The sequence below is a fragment of the Ahaetulla prasina genome, chromosome 13, assembly GCF_028640845.1.
Source record: "Ahaetulla prasina isolate Xishuangbanna chromosome 13, ASM2864084v1, whole genome shotgun sequence".
NCBI lineage: Eukaryota > Metazoa > Chordata > Lepidosauria > Squamata > Colubridae > Ahaetulla > Ahaetulla prasina.
The window spans coordinates 4,551,914-4,571,144 of record NC_080551.1 but is presented as its reverse complement, the minus strand read 5'-3'; the positions used below and the strand labels follow the sequence as shown (position 1 = coordinate 4,571,144).

Genomic DNA, 19,231 nt, shown 5'->3' with positions numbered 1-19,231 from the left:
CCTGATTATGACATGGTTGCGTGTGGAAAACGTTGCCAGTAAAAATTCCCTTTCCAAAGGATCTGTCAACAGGTACCTTCCAGGTCCCCGGAGATCTCGGATTTCAATATTCAGGAAAGGCAAGAAGAGATTTCCACAGAAGGGGCAGGTCGTGTTCAGGTTGGAGTCATCCGCCGTCCAGCCTGCCATGATCTCTTCGTCATGAACCAGGCAGTCGCAGGTTCGACATCGGGAACAGCTTGAGATCAGGACCTGAGGGAGGCACTTGAGTTAAAGCCATGGGGGCCATTTTGTCTTTGGTCTGGCATACAATACTGAGGCTGACAAGATGTCTCTTTGAGGCATCTTTCCCAGCCTCCTACCCTGCTTGCAAAAGTGGGGAATTTTTAATGCCCCCCTTTTTTTTTTTTACAAATGTATTCATGTTTCCAGAGAAGAAATGTTGAATTTGCAATTGTGGTCAGCCAAAATTAATTATTTTCCTTCCTTCCTCCCTTCCTTCCTTGTTGACTCAGCTTTCCATCCTTCCAAGGTAGGTAAAATGAGGACCCCAGATTGTTGGGGGCAATAGGCTGACTCTATAAACTGCTTAGAGAGGGTTGTAAAGCAGTATATAAGTCTAAGTGCTATTGCTATTGCTGCCTGCCTCCCTCTTTTCTTTTCTTTCTTTCCCTTTCTTTCGTTTTCTTTCTTTCTTTCTTTCTTTCTTTCTTTCTTTCTTTCTTTCTTTCTTTCTTTCTTTTTTTCTTTCTTTCTTTCTTTCTTTCTTTCTTTCTTTCTTTCTTTCTTTCTTTCTTTCTTTCTCTCTCTCTCTCTCTCTCTCCTTCCTTCCTTCCTTCCTTCTTCCTTCCTTGTTGACTCAGCTTTCCATCCTTCCAAGGTAGGTAAAATGAGGACCCCAGATTGTTGGGGCAATAGGCTGACTCTATAAACTGCTTAGAGAGGTTGTAAAGCAGTATATAAGTCTAAGTGCTATTGCTATTGCTGCCTGCCTCCTCTTTTCTTTCTTTCTTTCCCTTTCTTTCTTTCTTTCTTTTCTTCTTTCTTTCTTTCTTTCTTTCTTTTCTTCTTTCTTTCTTTCTTTCTTTCTTTCTTTCTTTCTTTCTTTCTTTCTTTCTTTCTTTCTTTCTTTCTTTCTTTCTTTCTTTCTTTCTTTCTCCCTTCCTCTCTCTCTCTCTCTCTCTCTCTCTCTCCTTCCTTCCTTCCTTCCCTCCCTCCCTTCCTCCCACCATGTTCTGGCCTTATAGACAATGGAAGCAGTCATCATATGTTCTGATGATGCAATGGTGGCCAAGAGGTGGAGCTCTCGCCTCACAATCCGAAGGCTGTGAGTTTGATCCTACATAGAGGCAGATATTTCTCTCTCTGGGCACAATGAGAATATGTCTGCTGAACAAAGCTCCACATTGGTGACAGGAAAGGCATCCGGTCAGTAAACACTCAGCTCCGTTCAGTTGCCCAGACTCCACCCCGCAAGGGATTATGGGGTCATTAAAAGAAAGAAAAACGGAGGGAAGACCCTCAGCCAGGGAACAGTCAGATAAAGGCAGCTTAGCCTTCATAAGGAAATTGTGGGTGTGGCAAAGTCTTAAAAGAGACCCTCTCTAATATCTTGGCCTGTAAACATGGGGGAAGAAATAATACTTTAAGACTTGCAAGATTCTGTTAAGGTAATGTGATAATTAAGTAGAATTAGTTCATCAGGGCATGCTTTCTACCTGGCTGGCCAGTGGTCATTCTTCCCATGCTCCCTTCAAGGGAGTGTTTTCCCTTGATGGGGTCTCCTTCCAGGCTGACCCCATCAAAATGCTCTTATTCAGGCAGGAAATTCTGCCCTCTCTCTGCTCTCCTCGTCCCCGCTTTCTGTTTTATTTTTTTGGTTTGCCTTTTTCTAATGTCACATTCTACCCCACAACAGATGGATATGTTCAAGCCTCACTGAGCATTTTGGAATGACTATTTGCAAGGTTTTCCTTAAAGGAAAAGAAGTCACTATAAAGTCAGAACTGCAGTTTTGGGCACAGGGCAAAGCCTGTGGAGGGATGCTGGTCCCTGCACCTGATGAGGAGAATTTTAATGGGGGATGGCAAGAACCTCTGGTCCTTCAAACTGTTTCCCACAAACAGGAGTGATTTAGGAGGCTTCTAAGGGAAGGACCAAAGAGCATAAACTCAAAATAATTAATAAAAACAACTTGAAGAACTGCATGGGATAAGCTACCGCACGAAGTATTTTCCAATTCCTGTGCAGGTATGACATTGAAACCAAAGAACAAAAACAGGAATCCGAAGGATGGTTGCTGGCCAGAAGGTTGTGGAGACTGTTACTTTTTTTAACGCAGCTGGACAAGCTATTCGACAGCATAGTTAAAAATAACCCCCAAGTACCAGCACTAAAACAGCTTCTGGAAAAAAAAAGGTGTTTTTTACTCTGATAAAAACTGCTCCCCATGTCAGTTAAACTAATTAAAGCTTTAGCTGACTAATCTACAAATTAGGCTAATTGCAGCTTGCTAGCCTGGCGGGAAAAGTCCAGTTTTAACAAACAGATCCAGTGGAAAACAGGACGATGTTTCATCCAAGGTACACAGACAGTAACGGATCTATTATCCCTATTGTGTGTCTACCAATTGTTTAGGGACCCCACAACCTTAAATTGCGTCATCTATTTTTTAAAAAAATGTTTTTTTTTTAACTGCTGACTTTTTCATATAACTTATATAAACGTTTTGTTAAATGTTCGGTAGATATTTTCAGGGACATCTTTCCAAGCCCTTAGAAATGAGTAAATAACACCATTTTTATTATAGTTACTGATTAATACTCAAGTTCTGATCAAGATACTCCACAGATAAACTGAGCAATATAGAATTCAAAGACAAGTAACTACAGCACCTTTAACAAGCATGCAAATCACAATTTTTAAAACTTTAATCACTTCATATAGGCAGCAAACTTTTCATATGCCGCGTAATTGGGCACTGCAGAAAAAACAATGGCTACCAACTTGCCTTCCATTGAGGACCTGTATACTGCACGAATCAAGAAGAGGGCCGTGAAAATATTTACAGACCCCTCGCATCCAGGACATAAACTGTTTCAACTCCTACCCTCAAAACGATGCTATAGAGCACTGCACACCAGAACAACTAGATGCAAGAACAGTTTTTTCCCGAAGGCCATCACTCTGCTAAACAAATAATTCCCTCAACACTGTCAGACTATTTACTGAATCTGCGCTACTATTAATCTTCTCTTCGTTTTCATCATTAATCTCTTTTCATTTATGACTGTATGACTGTAACTTTTCGTTGCTATCATTAAGGGTTAAATTGCAACCTATGACCATCATTTGTGTTGTAAATGTTGTACCTTTGATGAAGGTATTTTTTTTCTTTTTCTTTTATGTACACTGAGAGCATATGCAACAAAACAAATTCCTTGTGTGTCCAATCACACTTGGCCAATAAATTCTATTCTATTCTATTCTAAAGCAAGGATAGTCAACACACCAAATTTAAATACTTTCTGACATTTTGCTAAAAAAAAAAAGGATATTCCCCATAACTTTCCACATAGGATTTGAACGTCTAATTTCCAGTTAGTACATTGGTAGAAATAATACGCATTCCAGTACAGTCTGCCTCCATGTCAGCACCAATTAAAGTCTTGCCATTGCATTGTCTCAGCTTCCATATCACCCATTATGAAGGATATCCAAGGAGCATGGTGGCTCCCGTAGGTAGGATGTTGGGTTGGAAGCAGCGGTAAAATCCAATTTTTTTTTACTACCGGTTCTGTGGACATGGCCTGGTGGGCGTGGCTTGGTGGGGGTGGCAGGGGAAGGATACTGCAAAATCTCCATTCCCTCCCCACTCCTGGGGGAAGGATATTGCAAAATCTCCATTCCCACCCCACTCTGCGACCAGCCAAAAATGGTATATGCCGGTTCTCTGAACTGCTCAAGATTTTCAGTACTGGTTCTCCAGAACCTGTCAGAACCTGCTGGATTTCACCCCTGTTTGAAAGTTAGCAACCCTGAAGCTGATCTGGTAGAAGCCATCTTGGAGCTTCAGTGCTGCCACACTGGAGTTGAGGGATGCGGGGGGTATTAGAGGTAGCTGGGGTTTTTGTAGCCAAAATAAAATACTTCCTCTTGGGAACCAAGGACGTTCTCACACCAGGTCAGAGGAAGGGGGAGTGATGTCACCAGGCAACCAGACAGAGACGTGATTGGACCATATGACTGTTTTGAGAAAGTGAGAAACTTTTAATTAGGTGAAAACTGTGGGAACCTTCAGAGTCGGTTTTCACCAGATCTGTGCTAATATGATATATCCACTAAAGCTGTTCTTTGAGGAACCTACCTACCTCAAAGTTTTGCTTACTATGGGTCTATTACTTGGAACCCTGACACCTGCCTCCAAGACCCCAGTGCTACCATGGGGTGAGGTGAGCTACCGTCCTTTGCTCCAGTTCCTGCCGGACACATGAAAGGAGCCCCCACAACTGGGTGTCTCCCCAAGTGGAGATGTCACCAGCTAATCCTTTCAACCCAGAAGTACTTCAGTGCTTCTGACACGAGTGTGATGCGATGAAGGTTATCTGTGAGATCAGCTTATCAGGAATGATCGTCTTCTCTACTTCACACATCCATGGAAGTTAAAAAGAGATGGATCAAGTTTAAGATGGCTGGGCCCTATGGGCAGAAGAATTAAAAGCTGTGAACAGGATTCTGGATTCCAGCTTTATCATCCTTCTTCTAACTGCAATGCCCTACTTGGCACAAAATTGAGCATCTGAAAGAATTTGGATTGCATAGACTCTACTGTAGTGCTTCTCAACCTTGGCAGCTTGAAGATGTATGGACCTCCACTCCCAGAATTCCCCAGTCAGCATTCCCCAGACTAGCAATGAAGATGTCATCTAGTTTGGGTAATGAAACGTCTGCAAGAAAACAACCAAGCTCAGAGAACACTGAGGACCCCACGGTCCTCGTCTTCCTCATCCTCCTTCGGCAAACCTCACTTTCTTCTAGCACTGATGATGTTACCTAGTTGGGTCATTAAATGTCTGCAAGAAATCAACCAAGCTCAGAGAGTACCAAAGGCTCCTCTTACTAACTGCATTTAACAGACCGATTGAACAGTAATTAGAACGTAGGTCTTTCTTCTTCTTCTTAAGGGTGGTAATGTCTAGGATACAAAGCTGTGCTGTCTATACCACAAAGCCTCATTTAATGGTTTAGCAGGCTTTGAGCAAAAACTTTAAAATGTGTTCATACACTCTAGTTGTCAAGGTTCCAGAGGTTCTCTTCTGCATAAAAAAAACTCAGAAGCCATTGTCTTTCAGAGTTCTTTACTAGCATGAGGAAACTGGCACACGATGAGTGAAAATCCCAAAACTGAACTCCCGGATTCTTTTCCCAGTTATACAAACCCCAAGAGTCCCACCCCCCTAACCCCTTTGCTGGTCACATGGTTCCACGTTCTCCCAGTTCATTCAAATATCTTCTCGCCACTCTTCCTGCAGATGTGAACACAATCCGACCTTGACCGCTTGAAGAATGTCACCATACCCCTCAACCCCCCTCCTTCCCCTCAGGGGGAAAAATGTGGCAGCGTCTGGAAACCTAAGGCCTAGTATGGTTTCCAGGCCTGACACTAGTCTTCTGTGAGTGAATTTTATTCAAGTGTAAAATCAGTTCAGATTTGATGAACATTCCAGTTTAATAGACAGCCCTTCTCCCCAATAGATAATATTAATGGACTCATAGGGGGGTAAGTGTTGTCCATGAAAGCAGAGTGTTCATTGAAAGTATAAATAATGAGGCCAAGATCAGAGCCAACCAATCCACACCTTTTAATTAACTCTAGGGGAATTGAGGATCAAACCAGTGCCTTTCCAGCTTTTAATTGATAATCTAATTTAAAAAAGCCCTGATGCTGAAACAGGAGGCCAAAGCGGGCAGTAAAATTAATTAGTTTCTTCAACAGAAGTAAAAGTGCCAGCCTTGTAATGTCAACAAAATTAAGAGCCGAATTAATCTATGTATACAGCTGACAAATACATTTTAAACTGATTTGTCCTTTTTTATTTTTTTAAGAGCAGCTCCCACATACCGGGACAATCAAAAAACGGGGTCAGTCTAGATGATAATGATGCTTTGCAGGGTTTATTTGAAGGGTGATGAGTTAATACCTGTCCAAAAATGCTCCCAAGAAATTCCAGCAGACTAAATCGCAAAATTCCTTGGATTGAAATGTTCGCATTTTAGGAAAAAATGTAATGTAAAAGTAGAAGGCAAATAATTGTTACCAACCTGAAAAAATAATAGAAAAAATAATGGCTACCAACCTGCCTTCCATTGAGGACCTGTATACTGCACGAATCAAGAAGAGGGCCATGAAAATATTTGCAGATCCCTCGCATCCTGGACATAAACTGTTTCAACTCCTACCCTCAAAACGACGCTATAGAGCACTGCACACCAGAACAACTAGACACAAGAACAGTTTTTTCCCGAAGGCCATCACTCTGCTAAACAAATAATTCCCTCAACACTGTCAGACTATTTACTGAATCTGCACTACTATTAATCGTTTCATAGTTCCCATCACCAATCTCTTTCCACTTATGACTGTATGACTATAACTTGTTGCTGGCAATCCTTATGATTTATATTGATATATTGATCATCAATTGTGTTGTAAATGTTGTACCTTGATGAACGTATCTTTTCTTTTATGTACACTGAGAGCATATGTACCAAGACAAATTCCTTGTGTGTCCAATCACACTTGGCCAATAAATTCTATTCTAAATTCTAAATTCTAAATAAACCTTCTTTTGAAATCCGTTTCACCAGGTTTATGGTTAACGATAGCAAAAAAATACCCTACCTCCAGGGCGTAGTTCTGGAAGACGCTGGTGCTGCTTGGACTGCAAGAGGAAACCACCTCTGATTTTGAAAAGAAGCCTAAAAAGCAAAAGGACTTTTTAAAAGCAAATTTTTACACAAGTCCAGTCCTGGAAAAGAAGATCTCTTCACAGCTGCCCCCTCCCTTTATTTCTGAGAGAAAGAAATAACAACAACAACAACAATAATAGAAACAATTAAAATGTATTTGCCACCTGACTCCCAAAAACTCTGGGAAGTTTATCTATTATTTAGATTAGATTAACAAAGTTGGAAGGGACCTTGTAGGTCATCTAGTCCAACTCCCCCGCCCAAGCAGGAGACCCTACACCATTTCTGACAGATGGCAGTCCAGTCTCTTCTTGAAAGCCTCAAATGATGAAGTTCCCACAATTTCCGAAGGCAACTTCTGTTCCAGGAGTTGGTTGTTCTCACTGTCAGAAAACCCCTCCTTCTTTCCAGGTTAAATCTTTCCTTGTTCAGTTTCCATCCATTATTCCTTGTTTGGCCTTCGGGTGCTTTGGAAAATAGCTTGACCCCCTTCCTCTCTGTGGCAGCCCCTCAAATATTGGAAGCCTGCTATCCTGACTCCCCTGGTCCTTCTCTTCACTAGACTAGTCATGTCCAGTTCCTGCAACCGTTCGTCATATGTTTTAGCCCCTAATCATCCTGGTTGCTCTTCTCTGCACTTTTCCTAGAGTCTCAACATCTTTTTTACAGTGTGGTGACCAAAACTGGATGCAGTATTCTAGATATATCTAAAACATTAAAGAAGACATTAAAACGACAAAAAACAAAAAAACAAAACCAATGAGGGCAAAGATGGCAAGAGAAAGACAAGTCCTTCTCATATTGCCCTCAAGAAGGAATCTTTCAGCTTTAGAGACTATTCTGGATTTCTTCCATGAAACCCGCGAGATGTCAGCATTCTTCAACCCTTATTTTATCTGAAACCTTGCAAGGATTTTGATTTTGTAAGACTGAATCCCTTGGGCCAATTCTAATGCCTTCTGGAAAGAGAGGTGGCTATCCCACCAGATCATAGGGCGACAGGAGTTTCCCAAGCGGGCATCAGCTGACAAGATGAAAGCAGACGAGGAGAAAAAAAACAACAGCAGCAGCTCTCTTACCGCAGTGCGAGGAATGTTTTGAGGAGCCGTTGTGAGAGGCGGCGCTTTCAAGACTGGTGGAGCTCACGCCGATGCCCTTGAAAGCCGATGACACATCGTCCCGAGGAGAAGAGCTGCTTTCCAGATCATTGCACATGTCTTCGTCGGTTAGCGAGGCAGATTCCGAATCCAGGGCCCCGAGGGACGACAAGCTTGCTCGGTCCGAGTTTTGATCCTGAAACAAGAAACAGGCATTGGGGGGGGGGTGGCGGCGTTGGGAGCTGCTACAGATCCACATCTGGTAGCAAACATCTAGTGTAGGGGTGTCAAATTCAAGGCCCGTGGGCTGGATTTTTAGCCCATGGGGTACTTAGATCTGGATTTTTCTATGTGCATTTTTTATCTGCTTTCGAACTGCTAGGTTGGCAGAAGCTGGGACAAGTCATGGGAGCTCACCCTGTTACGCGGCACTAGGGATTCGAACCGCTGAACTGCCGACCTTTCGATCGACAAGCTCAACGTCTTAGCCACTGAGCTACTGAGCGTCCCTATAAATAATTCTTACTGTTGCCCAAATGCAGCCTGTAGAATTTGTGTTTTACCAATGGTCAAATAGATCAGTATTTTGCAGGATAGCTAAGGAATTCTGGGAGTTGAAGTCCACAAAAAGTTACTAAGTTTGAAAAACCCCAAAACAGTTTTTCAAACTTAAGTCGTTTTGATGTGGTCCGTAGCACAGAATAACAAAAAAGCCCTTTTCTCATACTAATCCTTCGCTACAATACTAATCTTGTAGAGTCCACGGGGATTTCCATGCTTGGTTGTTTTCTTGCAGACATATCGGTAACATCATCAGTGTTAGAAGGGAGTGGAGTTGGTTGCCATTTTTATATACTGATGGCTTGCTCTGTCAGTGTTGGTGGGAGTGATAAACAACAACAACCAAGCAACCACCAAGAATACTCCTCCCAACACTGGCAGGGCAAATCACTAGTGTATAAAAATGAAAGCAAACTCCACTCCTGTTCTGTCCCCCTCGCCTCAGTCCGAGCGATCAGCTATCAGCTATCAGAGCTATCAGCTCTGGCAGCAAACTAGCGAGCGTGTGCCAAGTGTCTCTGTAATCTCTCTTGATGAGTCAACCAGGAACAAACAGTACTTCAGCTCTAGTGAAGCAGTTGATTTGCTTGCTACGAAGAGGTATAGCAGCCCTTTCTGCTTTTATATCTTGTGGGGTGTGGCTCCATGACTCAGCACTTCCTAGGCCTGCCCCACCCTTGCTTCTGTTGTTCCCGCTTCTCCTGCCTACGAAACCTAGGGTCCAGCCAGGCCTGATTGCCATCAGCCTGGAGACGTCTGGAGGCGTGACCTGGGGGGGGAAGAGTCAGGGGACGGAGGCCTCGTTATCTCCTCCACCTGGCCTGCCTCTGGCTCCTGGAGCTGAGCCAGGGAAGCTGGTGCTCCCAAGGTAAGTCCTGATGGCTCTTCCCCCTCACTTTCCGAGTCACTTTCTGGCAGGGGGCCCGGCTCGGGGGGTGCAGACACAACAACTCCCTTCTAACACTGATGATGTGACTGAGTTGGGTAATGAAACATCTGCAAACACTCCCCCCCCAAAAAAACCCCACTAAATTTGGAGAGCACCAAGGGCACCAGAGCTAAAGTTACCTAAATAAGCAATTCCCTAATCAAGAGATTAGAGACAACCGCACTCCCACCAACATTGGCAAGGCAAACCACTTAAAGAGAGAGCAAACCTCACTCCTTCCCAACACTGATGATGTTACCTAGTTGGGTAATGAAGTGTCTGCAAGAAAACACCCAAGCTCAGAGAGCTCCATGGACCCCACAGTCCTCCTCTGCCTCCTCTCTGAATACCCCACTCTCCTCTAGCACTGATGATGTTACCTAGTTGGCTAATGAAACGCTTGCAAGAAAACAACCAAGCTCAGAGAGCACCAAAGAGCCCAAGGTTCAGCCTTCAGCTACAGACATTCTTTTCTACCAATACTCGCCTTGTAGGCCTCGTGATTCTAGCCAACACTGAGGAATATAAATGACACCTAGGACGGGGGGGTCAAACTCAAGGATCCGGCCCGTGGGATGCTTAGATCTGCGGGGCCGCCCTGGAAACAACGAAGGACTGGCCCACGGTGCCTCCGCCAGCAAAAATGGAGCTCGGGAGGGCCGCATGCAGAAGCTGTTGCAGCTGAAAATGGAGTTTGCGGAGGGCCACATACTCCTGTTTTTGCTGGCAGAGAGTTGCAGGAGGCCGTCGCGGCTGAAAATGGAGCTCGAGAGCCCATTTTCTCTGCCAGAGCGCTCGGGCCAGTCCAAGCGCCCCTGATACAAGTGACGTCGAGCTGGCCACGCCCCCCCACTCCAAGGTCAAACACAACCCTGATGCATCCCTCAATGAAATCGAGTTTGATACCCTTGACCTAGGACTTTCAGAGCCTTTAAAGGCAACTCCTGTGGAGCCGAAGGAGTGTTCAACCTTGAGCCATCAAGGGGTGAGAGGAAGGGCAAGCAGCCACACCGGAATTTCTGCTGAACTGCCGTATTTTCACGGCAACCCTTCGAAAGCCTTACCTTCGATGCCGCCGCGTAGGTGGCGAACTTGGAATACCACCTGCTGGCCTTCTCCGCCACCCCTTTTCCGGCAGAAAACATGCTGCTCTTCAGAACATCGAAAGTCGGGGTCAGGAGCGTGTCCAGGTTGAAGGAGGTTGGAGAGGCGAGCGTTACGGCACCGGCCATGTCTTGAGATTGCCCCCTTGACAAATTGTTGGGAGAGAACACGGGGGAGGACCAAAGCCGGTCCCTCCCTCTTTCGTTTTTGACCTGGTAACTCTTGGATTTGGGGAGCACTATTGACCTGGGTGAGTTTGGTGGGAGGCTTGATCTTCGGCACGGCTGGCTTAAGGTCGGGCTTCTTTTGTTGGGGTTCTTGTCGTTGTAGGCCTTTTGCAAATCGATGCTGGGGGTCCGGCTTGTTAAAGGACTGCTCATATTATTCATGTAAATCTCGATCTCTTCGGCTAAATCGCGCCTTGCCGATGGGGTGGAGGCCCTTTTGTCCTCCTCCTCCCCCCCCTCTTCCTTCTCTTCCTTCCCTTGCCCCGTCTCAGCGGCCAGCAAGGAGAGTGGATCAAAGCCAGTTTCGACATTGACTTTCTCGATGGGCTTTACCGGAACACTTATAGCCCGCTGAATCTTCTTTGGCTTTTTATGCATCGGCTTCGCAGGTTTCGCTTGCGGGACGGGTTCGTTATCCAAGTCTTCCAAATCGAATATAACCGGAGATTCGGTCTTATCCACGAGACCGTTCTCGTAGGCTCCGTCTTCATCACTAGATTCTTTTTCCAGATTGCTCTTGCGAGCGGGTCCCAAAGCAGCCGGTCGGAGGTTAAGAGTCTTCGGCCTCGTTCTTTTCTCAAACATTTTAGAGAGGATTTTGGCATCCGTGCCCAGTTTCTCCACAATTTCTTCGGACCTGGCTTCCTGGTTGATCTGATTCTTCATGAGCTCCATTAGAGCATCTCCGCTCAATTTCCTGTTGCGCCAAACGATCCGCTTGTGCTCCGTTTCAGCTGCATTTAAATGCTTGTTTCTCAGCTTTTCAGCCTTAGTGACTCCCGTTTTATTGATATTGTCAAAACAAGAGAAGAGCAATCCTGCAGAGGTTTCTGGAAAGAGGAAAAAAAAACATGGAGAAGATCCAAGGATATTACATTAAATTACTAAAACTCCAGCTAACTCACAGGACCCCCTTAATATCTTTTTTTTCTTCATATATATATATATATACATATACATATACATATACATACATACATACATACATATATATATATATGCTTATACCTCCTTATATTTCCTCATATATATGTTTATGTACTATATAATCTTTTGTGTGATGCCTAAGTATATTGTTATGACAAAATAAATAAATAAATAATTAATAAATAAATAAATAAATATGCTCACAGGGTTTTGTTGTCTTTTTTAAATGGAAAGGGTGCGAGCCTTATTTTTCTATTCAATTCACGATGAGTTTTTGTTGTGACCTGGCTCTCAAATATGACAAACCCTCTGTAGTTAAATCAAAGATTCCCAGTGGTGAAATTCAATTTTTTTTACTACCGGTTCTGTGGGTATGTATGGCTTGGTGGGCGTGGCTTGGTGGGTGTGGAAGGGAAAGGATACTGCAAAATCCTCATTCCCTCCCCACTCTTGGGGGCAGGATATTGCAAAATCTCCATTCCCATCCCACTTTGGAGCCAGCCAGGTATTTGCCGGTTCTCCAAACTGCTCAAAATTTCTGTTACCGGTTCTCCAGAACCTGTCAGAGCCTCCTGGATTTCACCCCTGCAGATTCCTTTATTAGGAGCGCCAGCAGCCCCGGCAAAAAGTCTCTCTCACACAGCAGGCTAACAAGTCTGTCCAGCAGGGAGATGAATAGTAGTCTGCCACACCTATTCATCTCCGCCCCCTGCCTTTTATCCCCAGAGCCAGAGTGAGGCTTCGCTAGTAGTGGTGGCTCTTCCGTCCCAAGGACCGGCCCATAGATTTCCACTGCTCTCCTCTCCTCTGCCTTCTGCACATCCGTGCGTCAGGCACTGGACCCAGCTGTTCCTCCTCTTCCTCATCAGCCACCTCGACCTGGGGGCTGTTGACTCTCCATCTGAGGGCTGACGGATGGCCCAGGCTCCACCTCTGGATCTCTTTCTCTGCCAGCTCCATTCCCTTTTCCCTCTGGGAGCTCTCAGGTTGCCTTGATGCTGGCCCTGATTCCCACGATGCCTCTTCATCTGATTCAGCTGTTGGAGGGGCTGGTGGCCAACAGTCCAAAACAGTTTTCAGGAAAATCTGGCCATTCATGAATAGCCGTGTGCAAGGGGAATTTAAAGTAAGTCAAATATCAATAAAGTTCACCCACGCTTAGAAAGAACTCTCAGCCACATCATCTTACCTATAGCCCTGTCTCCTGTTGTATCTGATATTTTGCCAGTTGTATCATTAACACGAACGATCCTTGAACCGAGCTTGACACAGGTGGAGTTTTGATAATTTAGCGTGGGGAGGCAGTCACCGCTTCCCTTTCCACTCTCAATTTCAGACACTATATGGACACAAAAATGCACGAGAACTGATCAAAAGTTAAACTTACTCTTAATCAAAGCCTGAAAGTACTCAATTTATTATTCTTTAAACTAAGTTATTACCAACTATTGATTTATAAGGAGCCTGGAATGTCAGCAAATATGTCTGAATAGAAGCCTGATTATGGGAACCGGCCTTAGCCCAAAACACCGTCAATAAAATGTTGTAATTGAGACTAGCATATCAGCAACATCTATGAACAGAAGCTACAATCTCTCATACTCAGTTTGTTTCAACGTGCATCTGAATATTCCTTTAAACCAGGTGTTTTCAAAAGGTGGTCTGGGAACCAAGAAGTCTCTTTCAGGTTTGTAAAATCTAGTAAATAACTACTATAACATTTCTGATGTTTAATTTGTAATCTAATCTATATTGAGAAATATAATCCATACATTGACATTCTTTGGGTCATCAATAATCATTTTTAAGCACACAAAGGGGTCCTGACACCAAAATGCTTGAAAACCACTGCTCTAAACAGTTGTAAATATTAATGTGCTATGTAACTGATTTTGCAGAGTTTTCAGGGGGGGAAAATGAAATCTACATTTTGGTCAACTTTTTACTTAAGCCAACTTTTATTTATTTATTCTTTTTGCTTAAGTACCACATAAAAGAATCAAATCTCCTGTTGCTAAACGTATTTCTATCATTAATTATGATAGAATTATAAGAGTTGTGACATCATATTTTTGAACTGTGTATGTTTCTCCATAAATATTTAGGCAATATAATAAATGAAAGTAGACGGGAAGAATAAGAAAAAAATGCAGCCCTTCTTCCTTTTCCTTGCTCCAAATATGGGGAAACTTGCTAGATCTCAGAGGCGGACAAATCTTAACCTTAAGAATGGTGACATTCTGTATTATTTTGCCATGTAGCTGAATATACCTGTTATTTTAACTGCATTAAAAGGAGCTTTAGTATATAATCGTGATGGCGAACCACAGGTGGCATGCGGAACTATATCAGTGGGCACACGAGTGTTCCCCTAGCTTAGCTCCGGTGCGCATGCGTGCGCCAGGCAGCTGATTTTCAGGCCTTCCGGGCCCACCGGAAGTCTGAAAACAGGCTGTTTCTGACATCCGGAGGGCCTCTGGATGGGTGGGGAAGGCCCTCCCCAGGCTCCAAGAAAGCCTCTAGAGTTTGGGGAGGGCGAAAAACAGGCCTATCGGGCCCACTGTGACATTGTGTGCCAAAAACGAGGGGAGTGCGGAGGGGGTCATGCGCGCAGCGCAGGGGGGGATGGGGCGCATTGAATTATGGGTGTGGACACGTGCGTGCACGACCCCTCCGCGCTCCCCCCGCTTTTGGCACGCGACAGCATAAAAGGTTAGCCATCACTGGTATATAACTATAACAATGAAAAACCATCAATCTGAAAGTAGAGAATAATAATTAAAAAATATGGGTCTCATCTACCTGCCTCTGAGCACATACTTAGTCATCAAACAGATGTATTTCTTGTATCTATTCCAATGGATGTAAATCAGTGGTAGTCAACCTGATCCCTATCGCCCACTAGTGGGCGTTCCAGCTTTCATGGTGAGTAGTAGGGGTTTTGTCCGATACCGAAGCACTTTCCTTCTTTTAAATTTAATTGACTTTAAAAAAAATTTTCATAGCATTATTTAAAAACATTTTCATTAGGTTTTCATAAAATTCCCCGTGACAATTTAAATTTCTGAAAATATACTATTTGTATCGCCCGCGCGTAAGTTTAATTCATGTTACGTAAGTGAAACTAAATGGCGCTATAATGCGAACGCAAACAAAAGAGCCACGTCCCAGAAGAGTTCACGCATCTCCCACCCACACCACCCAGCTGTAACAGACAAGCAGAGCTGGTAGCCGGCACCCCCACCCCCCAAAACCCAATCCATGATGCACGAGAGGCATGTGCAGACGATGAAACATGGCGCATTACTGTGGAACCGGTGGGTGGTTAGAAAATTTTACTACTAACAGAGATACAAAAGTGGGCGGTAGGTATAAAAAGGTTGACTACCCCAGGTGTAAATGAATACAGGTAGTTCTCTACATACCGCCATTCGTTTAATGAATGTTCAAAATTACAACACCACTGGAAAAAACTGACTTTTGGCCATTTTTCAACACTTACGACCGTTGCAGCATCCCCACGGTCATGTGAGCATTGGCTCATCTTTATGACCGTTGCAGTGTCCCAGGGTTGCAGTGTCCCTTTTGTGACCTTGGACAAGTACTGACAATGGGGAAGCCAGATTCACTTAACAACCGGATTACTAACTTAACATCTGCAGTGGTTCACTTAACAACTGTGGCAAGAAAGGTCCAGTGGTGATATTCATCTGGTTCTATTTAATTCGGGCAAACAGGTAGCGGCGGCTTGCGGGAGGCTCTGTCCCACCCGCCTGGTCATCATCACGTCCTGTTTTTGATGTTCTGCGCATGCGCAGAAGGCTCTGCGCTCACATTTGCGAACCAGTAGCGAAGGTAAGTGAATACCACCCCTGGAAAGGTCGTAAAATGGGACCAAGCTCATTTAACGACTGTCTCACTTAACAACAGGGAATTTTGAGCTCAATTGTGAAGATGTCGTGTCCCACTCCTCCGCTGACGGCCGGGTCAGGGAAATCCGAATCAGGCGTGCCTCTGCAGCTCTGCCAAAGTCCTAGCAAAGTCCTCAGAGACCAGGCAGGCAGGAGACCAGAAAGTGACTTCAGCAAGATATGTTTAGACTTGGCCTGACTCAGAGAATGCCAGAAAGCAGGTCCTTTATATAGGCCATGGGGTGTGGCTCCATGACTCAGCACTTATCCAGGCCTGCCCCTCCCTTCCTTCTGACGCCGCCGCCTATCAATTCTTCTGAAGAGAGGGTCACTCCAGTCTGCAGCTGTTGGCAATTGACCTCCCTCAGGCTCACATGCTGTGGAGGAGGGGGAGGGGTCTAGTTGCTCCGTTTGCCTGGGCATGGAGCCAGAGCTGGGGGCTGGAGATATTTCCTCCTCTTCAGCCTGTCTGGGCATGGAGCCAGGGCTGGGGCCGGGAGGCATACTAGGACATTCCTCCGTGTTCGGAAGCAGATAAGAAGGCCCCGGCTGTGGTGAGATTGGGTGAGACACAACAGAACATAAGTCAAGGAGTACCTCTAACATGAAATCTAGCTTGTTTTTTTCTGTAAATTTCTGCTGGAAAGCACCGCTATTGGAAATTAAGTGATCTATGGCAAGCAAGGAGGAAAAATAATTTTAAAGTTTCGCGGTAAAATAACCTACAAACAAGAGGGCAAAATCAACCAAGGCTGGAATTGAAACCAATCAAGCCTGAGTATTAAAAATCAAAATCAAAAATCAAACGCAATTGTATTGCATTTGGTACATACAGGAACTTGAGTCGCTCTCTTTTTTCTCATCTCTTTGGTCAAAGCTCTTCTGGATGTTCGTTTTTCCTTGCTTAACTGCTTCTTTAGACAACTTATATAAGAGATCAGAATGGTCCCCTATTAAAATAAAACAAATACAATCAATTTTAAAAAACAGGATAAAACGTATCTTAAAATAGGGCAACGTAAATCCCCACGTAAGGCGATGGTGTTGTGTGGCTTGTTTTATTTTTCAATTATTGTAAGGAGAAAAAAAAAACCTGCGTCATAGCTGAAATTTAATAAAAGCAGAGCCTCTAAATCAGGACTGCGTTCTTTTTTCCCCCCCCCAGACTGAAGAACTCATCCAAACCTCTAAATGGAGCCAGGACCAAATATCTATTTGATTTCCATAGAATTTAAATTAAATTGAGATGCAATTAATTAAGCAGAGCTCATAAAATTATAGCTTGTAGTGTCAGCCTGTTGGCACTGCCATCCATTTACTTCCAGTTTTCAGCCAAAATGCTGAAAGTGGAGTGTTGGCTTCTTAACAACTGATGCCAAAAAAAAAAAAAAAAGTTGAAAATCTAGGTCTGGTCACGAAGACCTGTTTTATGACCATCACAACTTATGACCATTATGGTCCAGATGCATTACCATCATAACTCAGGGACTACCTGTACCTACTTAAGACTGCCTATAGCAGGAGTGGGGTGGAATTCTGAGCCAGAATTCTGGGAGTTGAAGTCCACAGGTCATAAAGGGGACACAGTTCCCCACTCCTGCATAGTAGTATGGAGTTATCTTTACCTCATGGCTATTCCTTTCAGTCTTTTTTCCTTTAAGTACTGAGGAACTATGTCAGGACGTGTGGGTGTGTTTCTGGGCATCTTTCAAGTCATTCCCCTCTTGTCTTCACCCCCTCTTAATTTCATTTATGGCTTCAATTAAATTTGAAGTTTCATCAAAAATTCTGTTTAATAAATACTGTGAGCGCCTTTGGGCACTCAATCAACAATATAGATAAAGGTCTAGCAGATGAATAAATACATTTATAAACTCTGGAGCTGAAGAGTATGATCTGTTTTTCCTTTCCTAGAATTCGACATGTTCTTTGTTTTCCACAAATTGGTTGCTAGGTATTAATGTGTGATTACCTATTTCTTTACTACTTATGACCTGTTTTATAGCAAAGATTGCATTTCATGTTTTTTTAATACGATCCACGGTAGTTAATCCCATGCAGCATACACAACCCCACCACCTTAATTTTATATCCATACTGCACATTTGTTTAATCTTTCTATTTTAGCTTCCAGTTTCTGTAATGGTTTGTACTGTACAATTTCATTTATTACTGTTAATAAGACTCTGATGGTTTTGCCTTTAATTTATTCAAGAAGGACTCATCAGCTTCAACAGAAACCAGAAAGGGAAAAGTACAGAAACAGGAAGTGGACTTTAATATTTATCATTTGGGAGAGTTTCCAGTTTACCTGAAATGGTCTTGCAACATTGAGGCAGAGGCTAATCTCAAACTTTTACTGCATTTAAGATTTGTATTCAGGTCCATGATTCTTTGAATGCACATGTTTCCATTAGAGCATTGACTATACTGACATGTTCAGTCATTTTTACTGCCTGTTAATATTTAATATTTAATATTAATGAGCTTTGCTGGCTGGGGGATTCTGGGAGTTGAAGTCCTCCAGGCTTAACATTGCCAAGGTTGGAGACCCCTGGTCTAAAGTACAAACATTCCTAGAGTTACAAAATAAAAACCACACACACACACGAATGATTTACCAGAAAGAGTTTTGTGGATGCCGTTTGCAGGCTGCTTCCTTAGAACTCTTTTAAACTGGGTTATTCCTAAAATGACATTTCTTATCTTGGTCCACAGGAAGTAGCCACTCCTATTGCTCGACGGCCAACTGCTTTCCAAAACAGCCTGCAACGACATCAAAGGGATGTTAATCATGCATTTCTGAGGATCTTGGCAAAGATTAGCTCCTGTTCTGAAAGTTTTATCTTGTCAACACTGTAAGCCGCTCAGAGTTACTCTGTGCCTAGATGGCCAACCCATAAATAAACAAATAAAATGTTTTTTTAGTATATTTATATATAGCTGTTATGTCAGGGGTAGTCAACCTTTTTATACCTACCGCCCACTTTTGTATCTCTGTTAGTAGTAAAATTTTCTAACCGCCCACCGGTTCCACAGTAATGCGCCGTGTATCGTCTGCGCGTGCCTTTCGCGCATCGTGGATTGGGTTCGGGGGCGTGGGGGGTGCCGTGTACCAGCTCTGCTTGTCTGTTATAGCTGGGTGGTGTGGGGGGAGATGCGTGAGCTATTCTGGGACGAGGCTCTTTTGTTTGCGGTCGCACTATAGCGCCATTTAGTTTCACTACGTAACGTGAATTAAACTTATGTGCGGGCAATACAAACAGTCTATTTTCAGAAATTTAAATTGTCACAGGGAATTTTATGAAAATCTAATGAAAACGTTTTTAAATAATGCTATTTAAAATAATTTTTTGAATATTTTTTTTTGAAAAAATTAAAAAAAAGGAAAGTGCTTCAGTATCGGACAAAACCCCTACCGCCTACCATGAAAGCTGGAACGCCCACTAGTGGGCAGTAGGGACCAGGTTTACTACCACTGTCTTAAGTCTATTTGTACGTTGGCCA

General features: G+C 43.6%; 1 protein-coding gene across 5 annotated transcripts in view; it reads right to left on the bottom strand.

Annotated features, from left to right (window-relative positions):
* Positions 1-19,231, bottom strand: part of DENND4A (DENN domain containing 4A) — a 108,290-nt gene that overhangs the window by 20,104 nt on the left and 68,955 nt on the right. For all 5 annotated transcript variants that reach the window (XM_058155942.1, XM_058155947.1, XM_058155945.1 and 2 more), the window contains exons 18-24: positions 18,346-18,490; positions 16,558-16,674; positions 13,003-13,152; positions 10,620-11,716; positions 8,049-8,262; positions 6,902-6,978; positions 77-252 (exon numbers count right to left, since the gene is read on the bottom strand). In XM_058155942.1, the coding sequence (XP_058011925.1) occupies positions 77-252; positions 6,902-6,978; positions 8,049-8,262; positions 10,620-11,716; positions 13,003-13,152; positions 16,558-16,674; positions 18,346-18,490 (1,976 nt within the window). The remainder of the gene's footprint in view (positions 1-76; positions 253-6,901; positions 6,979-8,048; positions 8,263-10,619; positions 11,717-13,002; positions 13,153-16,557; positions 16,675-18,345; positions 18,491-19,231) is intronic.